Raw genomic sequence first — 13,114 nt, forward strand, 5'->3', positions numbered from 1 at the left:
ACATGTATTCATTTAAAAAAATATGATTTGTGTTTTATTAAATCAGAGTTTAAACTAGAACTGCCACTGTCATGGCGTGAATACCCCCACATATCACTTTGTCAGAATCAAAAGTGGCCATTTAGAGCTCAAGGAAAACCTCCCTGAGTTACTAAGCATTGCTAAGTTATGTATTCTACATGCTTTAAATGTGAAAATGTCAAAATCAATACACTGCGGACAGGCATTCTGAAGCATTTGAGCAGACAAGCTTAATATAGTAAAAATCCCTGTGACTTGACCTTTGACACAGTCACCTAAAATCAATATGGGTCATCTACTAGTCATAAACAACCTCAATACCAAATATGGAGACAGTTGACTAAAGCATTCTTAAGCAATTAAACAGAAAAGCTTTTCTAATCAAGGCCCCTGTGACCTTGACCTTTGACCCAGTGAACTCAAAATTGATAGGGGTTACCTAATGGTCAGGATCAACCTCCATGCCAAATATGGAGACTGTCGGTCAAAGGAATTTAAAGTTATTGGGCGAACAAACTTTTTGAAGTCAAGGGCCCTGTGACCTTGACCTTTGACCCAATGGCCTCAAAATCAATAGGGTTCATCTACCAATCATGACTTACCTCCATGCAAAATATGAATACTGTGGGTGACATATAGGAATCTTAAGTTATTGGGCAGACAAGCTTTTTAAGTCACGGCCCCCATGACCTTGACCTTTGACCTCAAAATCAATAGAGGTCATCTACTAATTATGACTAATCTCCATGCAAAATATGAAGACTGTGGGTCAAAGGAATCTTAAGTTATTGGGTAGACAAGCTTTTTTTAGTCCAGGCCTCTGCGACATGGCCTTTGACCCAATGACCTCAAAATCAATAGGGGTCATCTACTAATCATGACTAACCTCCAAGCCAAATATGTAGACTGTGGGCCAAAGGAATCTGAAGTTATTGGGCGGACAAGCTTTTTTTTATCACTCTCCAGAAACCCCTGTGACCTTGACCTTTGACCTAAAAATCAATAGGGATCATCTACTAATCATGACCAATCTAAATACCAAATATGAAGACTATGGGTCAAAGGAATCTTAAGTCATAGGGCAGACAAGGAAAAACCGACGGCTGGCCAGACTTACTGCCCGCTGCAGCCACTAGAGCGTTAACAAGACTGGAGATGACCCATATTTGCTCTTGACCTAGAAATCATCAAAACAAACTTCCTCATCAATTTCTAGGATATTTGGATCAAAACTGCAGCTACTAGAGTGTTAACAAGATTTTTCTATTTTTAGCTCCTGTGACCTAGTTTATAGCACGGGATGACCCATATTCTAACCTGTATTTCATTGAGAAAAACATTTGACAAAATTTGATTATGATCCAATCATAACTGTGACTGCTAGAGTGTTATAAACCCAAATGTTGAAGCTGCATGACGCATGACTCTGTGGTCAGGTGAGCTAAAAATATTTCAGTATTTATGCAACACTGCATAATTTTTATACATTCATATACACTCAAATGGAAACTTGTTCCAGACTAAAAAAATAACCTTTCAACTTGTGGAGAGACCATATCATTCAGGAAATTTATCTGAAACAAGAGCTGTCGGTAGGACAGCAACGCTCGACTATTCTTAGTGCTTGATAGTAAAAAAGCCTCGATTAAAAGGTAAAATTTTCTCAGTAAAGAAAAAAGCAAAATTCTTCTTTAAATCCATATTACAGTTACAGGCATTGGAGAGAGTCGTATTTCAACATGTTTCAAAGCCTTATGTCAATGAACTTTGAAAATATTTGAGGTATTACAAAAACTTTAACGTAAATTGAAAGTCGAAAAAGGGGCATAATTCTGTCAAAATGCTTGATAAAGTTACCTCCTCCTGTCTACAGGTTGGTATCATGATGGTGCACAAGTGTGCAAAGTTTTAAAGCCATATGGCAATGGACTTTGAAAATATTTGAGCTATTACAAAAACTTTAACGTAAATTCTAAGTCAAAAAAGGGGCATAATTCTGTCAAAATGCTTGATAGAGTTACCTTCTCCTGTTTACATGTTTGGGTCATGATGGTGAACAAGCGTGCAAAGTTTCAAAGCCATATGTCAATTGACTTTGAAAATATTTGAGGTATTACAAAAACTTAAACGTAAATTCTAAGTCGAAAAAGGGGCATAATTCTGTCAAAATGCTTGAGAGAGTTACCTCCTCCTGTTTACAGGTTTGGGTCATGATGGTGAACAAGTGTGCAAAGTTTCAAAGCCATATGTCAATGGACTTTGAAAATATTTGAGGTATTACAAAAACTTTAACTTAAATTCTTAGTCGAAAAGTGGCATAATTCTGTCAAAATGCTTGATAGAGTTACCTCCTCCTGTCTACAGGTTGGGGTCATGATGGTGAACAAGTGTGCAAAGTTTCAAAGCCATATGTCAATGGACTTTGAAAATATTTGAACTATTACAAAAACTTTAACGTAAATTCTAAGTGGAAAAAGGGGCATAATTCTGTCAAAATGCTTGATAGAGTTACCTCCTCCTGTCTACAGGTTGGGGTCATGATGGTGGACAAGTGTGCAAAGTTTAAAAGCCATATGTGCAAAGTTTTAAAGCCATATGGCAATGGACTTTGAAAATATTTGAGCTACTACAAAAACTTTAACTTAAATTCTAAGTCGAAAAAGTGGCATAATTCTAGAGTTACCTCCTCCTGTCTACAGGGTGGGGTCATGATGGTGAACAAGTGTGCAAAGGTTCAAAGCCATATGTCAATAGACTTTGAAAATATTTGAGGTATTACAAAAACTTGAACATAAGTGGTTACGCGGATGCGGACGCTCGGGTAACAACAATAGCTCTACTTATTCTTATTGAATAGTCGAGCTAAAAAAGTTTAATTATATTTATTGTCCCTATGATTACAAGTGACAAGGAAATGTAATCAAAATCTTATTCAAGTTCTCATTTACCAGTAAATATAATTCTACAATTTTAATATGTTTCTGTTTCAAAAGGTTTTCAAGGAAGTTTAACTATATATCTGTTGATAATATTTTTCAAGATTATTGTTAATTTTTCTATATTATTTCTACAAAATACTGTTCAATACAGCATTCAAAGTAAGTATAAAACTTTATTTCTAAATACACAATTTCTCATTTATACAGAATAAATTATGTAAGAAAGTAGTTCAGGCAATATTTTAGACAGTATTTTTAATTTGTGTCTCCCTTTTATCAATCTCAAAAAATAAATTATTTGTTTAAATGAATTATGTATTTTAAATTAAATAGAAATATACATAATTATGTTTTACATTATAATGTATTTTTCACAATATATTGTGGTGTTATATAAATCTAAATTTCCACATATCTGGTCAAATGAAAAGAAATATTTTCTCTTGATTATTTTTTAAGAAATTTAAATCCAAAATTCAAAGTAAGTTTAAAACTTTATTTTATATACAAAATTTCTCATCAATATTGGATGAATTATGTAAGAAAGTGTTACATGAATAATTGAATGAGTGTTAAATTTTAGTGTCTCTCTTATATCGAAATTCTGAGAACAAATATTCAAATTTACATAATAGAGAAGAAAAATACCACAACCAAATAGAGAAAAATATACAATATTCATAATCAATTGATATCTACACCAAATTATTTATCTTATGTTTCATAATGTTCAGATTGGCTCTCCTGTTCTGTTCTGTTCTTTGTCATAAAGGACAAATAAGTAACTAGTAACTGCTGATTGAAACATTATTTTTCTGTACAAATATATTTCAGAATGTTTCAAGAACCTGACTACAGAGAAAACTTATCATTGATGTTATCAGAGGTTTTAGATGACATTGGTGTCAATGAAAGAATTGTGATGAGAAGGAGAAGAGGATACATGCTGAGAGAGACTATGAGTAATATCAAGAACAGGTTAACTGATATAAATGGAACTACCTATTATCTAGGGAGTCAAAGTGAAGGTACAACTACTATAGGACTTCATTCAGACTTTGATATACTATTCTGTATCATGATGTCAATATAATACAAGACTGGTCAGAGTGGGAACATGGCAAGTTAAACTACCTCATGATACAGGATGAGAACACTACTCCCGGGTATTGTTTCTTACAACTACTCAGAGATGATGAACCTCTTCCTGCAACTGTCATTCCTGATGAACACCATATTACTGATAGAAGAGGAAGAATATTGTATAAAAACACAATGATAAATGATTTGCTTCAGGGTGCTCAGCAGCAGCATGGACCATCTATTGCTGAACAAGGACAACCTGGATTATGTGATAGAGACAGAGTGATAGCTTTTCCATGTAAATCATGGCCTCAATCAGCATCAGGTTGGTTAGATAGACAGGGTATTGGCAGATGGCCAACACAAGAGATGAGAAGATATGCAGCCAGTACTGGGTGTTTTGTTGTTCCAACTGGAAGTAAGGTCAGTGAATATCCTGAACTGGAATGGAGAATATCAACATCATTGGCAGAAAGATTTATTATGTTCAATCTAAATATAACACAAATAAGGTGCTATGTACTATTGAAAATGATTCTTAAGTCCTTCCTTAATCCTCAAGATGAAATCAACATATCAAGTTTCATGTGTAAAACAGTTCTATTACATTGTATAGAAAACACAGAGTCAGGAATATGGAAAGATAACAATTTATTTACATGTTTAACATACTGCTTACTGGAATTACAGAGTTGTGTACAAAATGACTGTTGTTCACATTTTATTATACCAGAAAATAATTTGATGGCAGGGCAATTTACAGCTGAGACAAAACATGAACTTTCAAAAAATATTTGTGATTTTATACAGAATGATAGACAACGGTTATTTAGTATTGATATTGATGATGTTGGTCATAGACTTCAAGTTAAACTGAACAGGGTACCACATGGAGTTTACTATTTTCCTTCTTCTCTTGAAATACATGGACATGTTTTGACCTGGGCATATTTAAACATTGCAAACATCATAAGTATACAGCATGAATATATTTTAAATCATTTACACAATAAAAACATTAGAACAATAAAGCAGTCTGTAGGTAAAGTAATGACCTTCAGTGACAATGGTAATAGATTAGAACATGCTGCATTCAAGCTTCTAGCACCTTTTCTTTTTACAACATATGGATCTATCCTAGCATCATCCAGCATTGGTGAAAATAATCAAGTGTCACCTGAATCATTGGTTTGGTTATCAGCTGGTTTAAACTCAGATATCTCATCTAGCAGACTTAAGTTGGCTTCAGTGTTTTATAGTACAGGAGATATGGAGGAAGCTGAACTAATTCTGAGACACGCAGAACAACAATATTATTCTCACCCTGTTTTACCTTTCTGTTCCTGTCGTAAGCAGCCCCTAGAAGCAGTAACAGCAGAATTCGAGAGGGTATGTAATGAACAAAGTGAGGACTGTATCAAACATATTACATCTTTTTGTGTCAGATTTATACAGGAAGAGTTTAACTGTGTTCCTCATGAACTACAATATGAAATGTTCAGATCTACACAAGATGACATGATACACAGACATAAGTATAAAGATTGTTGGATGGACTGGGCTGTAGTTGATTCTCTCCCTTTCCTGTACTTCCTACAATACAAGATCTACCGTCATCTACATAGACATCAAGAACAACAACAAGCACTTTGTAAACTTATAAGAACTATAAATACAGATGAAAACCTCAGACATAGAGAAACAGCTCTAAACATTTTAGGACAATGTATGGAACAAGAAAACAGACCTCAACAAGCATTAAACTGCTACATGCTTTCTCTTCAACAAAGACCAAGGAACAATGTAGCAAGCATCCATATATGTAAGCTCCTTTCTGGCTTACTGGTTAGCCAATAAACTTAGATAAATAAAAAAAAAAGTATGAAGACTTTAGTTTTCAATGATATGATTATCAATCAGATAAAATGACAAAATGTAGGCCTGTCTTTACATTTTTTATCACATATTATTTTGAAATACCATTAAAGATGCGAAATTGAGAGAATGATCCTAACTTCATTGACTTTGAGTATCTGACTTTACATTTAAGAGTTAAGAGCATCTTGTGTAGAGGACCAGTATTGCTCGTGAAATTGTATTTTAAATTTTAGTTTACAAGGTGAAGTTTATTCCAAGTTTTTTTTTATACAGTAGTCAAAACAGTTTAGCTTCTATTGTTGGCAATATTTATTAAAAGTCTTGTTTTATAAATGTTTCTTGTAGTTCTTGTTCTTATTTTATATATGTACCCTGTATACATCTGTATATAGTCTAGTGCTTATTTTTTCTATGTTCTCTGTATATAAATGACCCTTTTTAATGCAGTCATCAGCCATTATTGTCTCAGGTCAATAAGAATAATGAAATAGTCAACTGTAGAATGTACAAAACAATACAAGAGGGCCATAATGGCCCTATATCACTCAACTAAATTTCTAGAAAAAGTCACAATTCTTAAATGCTAAAGCAAGTCATTAGAAGGGATCAATTTGGATCAAAAGGGTATGAATAAATCAATTTCTATTGGTGTTCACTAGGCAATGCCAGTATAATAGAAGATTTTTTGTTGTTTTTACTATACAAATGTGAGGAATATCAATGACCCCCGGGGCAGGGGCCAATTTTGACCCAAGGGCTATAAATTGGAACAAACTTAGTAGAGGTCAACTTTTATTTAAACAAACTTGGTATTCACTCACTAGAAGATGTTTTATGCTAAATATCTTAACTTTAGTTCTTTGGGGTAATTTTTTTTTTTAAAAAGATTTTGAAGTTGTTTTCTTTTGGTTGCCTTGGCAAACAGACTTCTTCTTCGAATTCAATTCTTTGAATAATTTTTAAAGGTGATCTCACAAAGAACATTCCTGTAAAGTTTAGATGAAACTGGCTAAGCGGTTTATGAGTAGATGTTGTTTAAAGTAAAAGATTATGTATGGCTGTTCACAAAATTGCAAATCACAAAAGTTCACCTTGTCACTTTGTGACAGGTGAGCTAAAAAACAAGGGAATTTCATTAATTTGACATTGAAAGTCAAAGTATACAATATAAATACATCTGCTTTTGTCCAAGTACATTGTATAAATCATAAATAACAAATTATGACAATTTAAAAGTCAATAATTTGACCTTGATAGTCAAGGTCATTTAAAGCTCAAGTTCAACCTTTTTAGAAAGTCTTCTCCACAGGTCATTTTGTCAAAGTCTGAAGATAATCCATTTATCAATTACCAAGTTTCAATCAAAACCAATGAAGATTCAATAATTTGACCTTCAAAGCCAAGGTCAGAAATGAGTCAATTTGAGTTTGATATACATATAGGTTTTATCCTAAAGAATGTTTGTCTCATTGTGAAGTTAATCCATTCATTAATAACAAAGTTATAGCCAGTTAAAGCAAAAAAAAGAGTAAAATTTCAATTGTTTGACCTTCAAGGTCAAGGCTATTTGTAAGTGAAGGTCAAAACCTGTCTGCTCAACTTGAAGGTCTATCATCAAAGATTGTTGTGTTCAAATTTGAAGACAATTCATTAAAAAACAAAATGGCCATTATGGCCCTGAAATCACTCACCAGTATATAAAAGCTCTCCATGACAAAGAACAAGTAATATTGTAAACAAATTTTGACCCTGGGGCTTTTATTTGAACAAATTTGGTAGACACTCACAAGAAGATGTTTCATGCTTAATATCTAAGCTCTAGATCTATGGGTTATTTAAAAGAAGACTAATCAAGTTTTTACTATATACATATAAGGAAAATCTATGACCCCCGGGGTGGGGCCAATTTTGACCCCGAGGGATTTTATTTGAACAAATTGATATACACTCAATAGAAGCTGTTTTTATGCCAAATATCTAAGCTCTAGCTCTTTGGGTTTTTTACAAGAAGATTTTAAGTTTTTACTATATACATATAAAGACACCGGGGGGGGGGGGGGGGGGGGGGTGTGGGGGTGGGAAGGTTAAGCAATTTTGACCCCAGGGCTTTTATTTGAACAAACTTGGTAGACATTCACTAGAAAATGTTTCATGCTAAATACATTAGCTCCAGCTCTTTGGGTTTTTTTAAAAGATGAATTTTTTTGTTTTTACTTTTTACATATAAGGAAAATCAATGACACCCTTGGGCGGGGCCAATTTTGACCCCAGGGCTTTTATTTGAACAAACATGGTAGACACTGACTAGAAAATGTTTCATGCCAAATATTAAAGCTCTATCTATTTAGGGTTTTTTAAAAGATTTTTTTCAAGTTTTTTCTTTTGGTTGCCATGGCAACCAGAGTTCTGCATAGAATTAAATTCTTTGAACAATTTTTAAAGTTGAGTACCAACGAAACATTCCTGTGAAGTTTGGATGAAATTGGCTTTGCAGTTTATGAGGAGATGTTGTTTAAAGTAAATGTTTACGGACGGACAACAGACGAAAAGGGATCACAAAAGCTCACCATGTCACTTTGTGACAGTGTTTAGCTAAAAACTTCACCAGTACAAACCTATGAAATCACAAACTGAGGGTGTGGCACTCCCTAAAGATCCCCCATCTGTTGTTTCCTCCATTGTCATACAGTCTGTGTCAGGATTCCAACCCATGGCCAGAGCTTGCAGGATCAATTTCAATATCACAACACTGTGACAGCTTTTTACAACTGAAATAAATCAGGTTACATCTTTAAATGCTAGCCACATTAAAAACTTTATGTATGCCACTGTTATGTATGACACTTTTATGAATGCCAATTTTATATAGATAGGATATTAAAGTTTTTTTCTACAAATACGGGATTTATTTTCATCAAGTGGTATGAAAATAAATATTTCACAAGTGGCAGTAGCCATGAGTGAAATATGATAATTTTCATAATTTTCTTTTTATTATATACATTTTTCCCTTATTTTACATCAGACTTTGAATGACTTTCCCTAAAATTTTATACATTGGTTGTACATAGCTTAAAGTAGTCCGCAAGACACCCGTGAAAATACGGAAAATATGTTTCACTGCAGTCACCATTATGTAAGTCTGACCAGCCTATACTTTTGCAACTCTGTGCAGTCTGGGCATACTTTATACTGTTGGCTGCTAGAAAGAGGGTAGCATTTGCTTCATTGGTAAGATGTCTGCATCTCAAATCAGAGATTTTGGGTTCAAGCCCTATTATGGTGACAATCATGCTTCCTCAAGTGACACGGGTCACACCAGTACAGGTTAGCCCCTGGAAACAGTACTGGTTGGTTCCAGAAACAGATTCCAAAGTGTGTTTACAAGCTAATGGCTTCCTTCACAATCAAACTAAAATAAATTCTGTATATTAAACCAAAATCGACAACTTTTCTGGGCTACATTTTATAAATGATAAGACAAAGTCCCTTGAAGGAAACAAAATTAGTCTTAAAATACAAGCAGAAACAGCAGCAAATGTACTGGCTGGCATAAAGTCACTAACATAAACAAGATATGTAAAAAATCGACAGTGATGACTATTTCTAGAGTTTGAAAGTACAAAGAAAGTTGTACAGGAAATTTCTTAATACACTAAGAGGTATAATTCAGTGAGTAACTATGCTACAGAACTGGTGGTCTTGGATAGTGACATACATTGCGAGTCGGAAAACCAAATTACTTTTAACATAGTCAAGCTAAAATACCATAAACGTGGGAAATTTTTGTGGTTCATAAGGTATTGTCTATGATATGAAATTTACCTAGATATTTAAATACACTGCTGGCAGCTTGTCTCACTGTAGATGCTGGGTGTGATAGGTATAAAAGAAATGTTGAAATATATTCTGGCCAACCTGGCAATAAATAACTCAGAGGTATCACCTGCAATATACAGAAATATATTAAAGGGACTCCACTGAGGTTTTTTGACATGATGGGAGTGAAAATATTTTTATAAGATAAATGTACCAGTTGATGTAGGTTTAGACCACTAATCTTTGTGCAAAATCTCAGATCATTCGCGAACTTCGTTTTTTCGGAATGATTATTCAAATTGTAAAAAAATGACCCAAAATGAAAAGCGTTGAATCGCTTTTCACTCAAATCGGGCCAAGAAAAGCATAAAAATATGATTTTCAATTTATTTCAAAGTATATTTCCTAACTATCTTTACATATCTTTCTGTTTAAAGTCAAATGTTATATTTTTAAGCTTTTAAACCTCAGTGGAGTTCCTTTAACTTTGTTCACATTTTTTCTTTTTTTGCAAGCAACATACATATGATATTGTATCAAATTGTGGGGCGTCCTTGGATGAATGGTTAAGGTCGTTGACTTCAAATCATTTGCCCCTTACCACTGTGGGTTCAAACCCCAACAAAGACCTTATATTCTTGAATGAGAGGAAGCTTTCCAGCCAGCTTACTGAATGTAGGTGGTTCTACTCAGGTGCCCATTTGTGCCTGAAATAATGCATGGAATGGTATCTGAGATATCTCTCCACCAGTAAAGGTAGAAAGGCGCCATATGACCTATACTGTGTTTGTGCGACTTAAAACCAAAACAATTAAACAAGTTTAAAATTGTAGTAAAATCCAAATGCACTGAATTTATCTTGTGTGTGTATTATATGACCCAATTGAGTTCAAGTGTCAGAGTGTTATATGAATCATATAAGTCAGATAATCTTAAAAACCACCACAGCAACTCACTTTAACTCAACTTTACATATCAAATAATGCTACTAAATGTTCACTAATTCCACTTAATACTACATGTCACTACTGTGACTATTTTACCTTTAAAAAAAACAATCGATGATCAAAATGCATATTAAAAGACACATAGTAATGAACTTACCTTGACTAGAAATATACAAACACCAAGAAACCCCTCAGAGGCGTAATCATCCAAAAACTGACCTTTACTGACCTAACACAAAAAATAAATCAAAACAACATGTATAATTATACTATATTTCAATCACAGGTATCATTCATAGCTTAATCAGCCCACATCATAAAAATTCATGAAAATTTCAATGCACTGAAATATGAAAACTTTCTAATGTCACTTATATAGAAAGATCTAAGGTACGCTTTATTTCAGACAAATAATGACACTGAAGCATGACTTATAACCTTCTACAAACCATCTTGATAATATTCTAACACTATCTCAAAAATCTTGATGTAAATACAAAACAAATGGCCTAGAAAACATATTTTTAATTAAAATTAGTGTAAACACTGTCCTATTATCCTTTAACTTCCCTCAGCATGAAGCTATAGAAACGACATGTAACATAACACTTACCCTTCTTAGATCGAAAATGATAAACCTTTGCAATCAGAATAGAGCCAGCCCAGTCTCCGCATTTAAGTAGTCTGACCATGCAGGCTCTATCCTGATGGCTGACTGATTTTAAATTTTCACCATGATAGACATGAATAACAAAGATAATGACAATATGCTAACTCCTCCCAATCCTACCCCCAAATATCTCCATCAATGCTGGACAATAAACTATATACTTAAACAAAATTAAGGTTCATTTTTTTTTATTATACGTATATAACAGAGATACAATCAGTGATTGCATATATTTTGTCATTAACAGAGTTATTTCCCCTTGGCCAATGTTATTCATGCCTTGGGGTTGTGTAAAGATTTCTTAAGATTGCTTAATACTGGTTGGTTCCAGGAACAGATTTGAGAGTGTTTCAATATGTTTATAGCTTCCAACACAATCAAACTAAAATAAATTTGTATAAACTAAAGATTTTCCCTTAGTTTGATGAGAAATTGTGTTTAATGTTTTATACATAACTATGTTACCTGAGTATTTCCCTTAGAGTCCTGCTTCTTCTTTAGGATTTGTATCACCTCGTATAAGGTATTCAATGCATCCTAAAATCATAATAAATTATGATAAACATATCAAAATTATGGTTACAAAATGAAACTTTGCTATTCATTATTCTACAAAAACGTAAGCTATAAAGAGATAAGAAATCAATTTAAATGTTTAAATATTTGAATATTGAAATACTTAATACAGTCGTTAGTGAAACATATGTTTATTCCTATGCTATTGTCTGGACAAATCTCTTAACGGTTATGGCAAACCCTAATGAATAGGTAAATACTGATCAATTCTGGGAAATATAATAACACCGAAACAGCTCTCATTTTCATTCCATTGTTTTGTGACATATATATTTATAGCAAAATCTTGTCATCCCAGACCGATTTTTTCCATTGTCGTGTCATTATTTGAGAAAATACATCAGAGTCTGTAATCATTAACTCACTAAGCCGATTTTTTTTTTCAACACAGACACAAACCGTAATTTCATTACTGTTTGAAGCTTCGACAGAAATATTTTTTGTGTAATGTGAATGGTAACTAAGTGAGCCGCGTCACGACAAAACCAACATAGTGGGCTGGTCTGGATCCATGCTGGTCGCAAACCCATTATGTTGGTTTTGTCATGGCGCGGCTCAAGTTGTTTAACATACCATGACACTAGAGCATGTGATATATGTGGCAAGAGTCTTGGCTGCGTGTTCACGTATAGTCAACTGTGAATGTGACAAGAGGTCAAACACAACCGAATGTATCTTTGCCATCACAAACTCAGGTAAGTGGCTTTCCTACGAAAAAAATAAATCAAAAGAGTGAATTAAAAAATATGATGTACATGTATACAGTTGATAACAATTATTTATATAGTTGTTGAAACTTTCTACTGATCTAAAAAAGCAGCATACGTAAATACAGTGTAACCTCTGCAGAGTGGCCAACTGTAAAGCAAGTACCTCTTTACAACAGCCATATCAATTTTACCAAAAGTAAGATTTCCCAACAAATTTAACCTCTCTAAAGCAACACATCTTAGAAATTATCAAAATCTTTGTCCCCCAAAGGGTGTTGCTATACAGAGGTATTACTGTACATCATTCTTCTACTGGGATGATAATTTACTGTATTACTGTACTTATATTTTCCTTGCCAAATTTGAAATAAAATAATGCATTAAGTATGGACAGCCATTATATTTTCCCTTACATGTAAGTAAAGAAAGCCCACAGAATACATTTTCTTTGATTTTTTATTTTTTTTGCTT

At 33.5% G+C, this 13,114-nt stretch overlaps 1 protein-coding gene across 6 annotated transcripts in view; it reads right to left on the reverse strand.

Annotated features, from left to right (window-relative positions):
• The window catches only part of LOC132725472 (uncharacterized), a 77,285-nt gene that overhangs the window by 56,257 nt on the left and 7,914 nt on the right, over positions 1-13,114 (reverse strand). For all 6 annotated transcript variants that reach the window (XM_060710610.1, XM_060710608.1, XM_060710606.1 and 3 more), the window contains exons 8-12: positions 12,507-12,641; positions 11,823-11,894; positions 10,845-10,916; positions 9,747-9,867; positions 8,537-8,689 (exon numbers count right to left, since the gene is read on the reverse strand). In XM_060710610.1, coding sequence (XP_060566593.1) covers positions 8,537-8,689; positions 9,747-9,867; positions 10,845-10,916; positions 11,823-11,894; positions 12,507-12,641 — 553 coding nt within the window. The remainder of the gene's footprint in view (positions 1-8,536; positions 8,690-9,746; positions 9,868-10,844; positions 10,917-11,822; positions 11,895-12,506; positions 12,642-13,114) is intronic.

The sequence above is a fragment of the Ruditapes philippinarum genome, unplaced genomic scaffold (genome assembly GCF_026571515.1).
Source record: "Ruditapes philippinarum isolate M1 unplaced genomic scaffold, ASM2657151v2 ctg552_1_1_1_1, whole genome shotgun sequence".
NCBI classification, from domain to species: domain Eukaryota; kingdom Metazoa; phylum Mollusca; class Bivalvia; order Venerida; family Veneridae; genus Ruditapes; species Ruditapes philippinarum.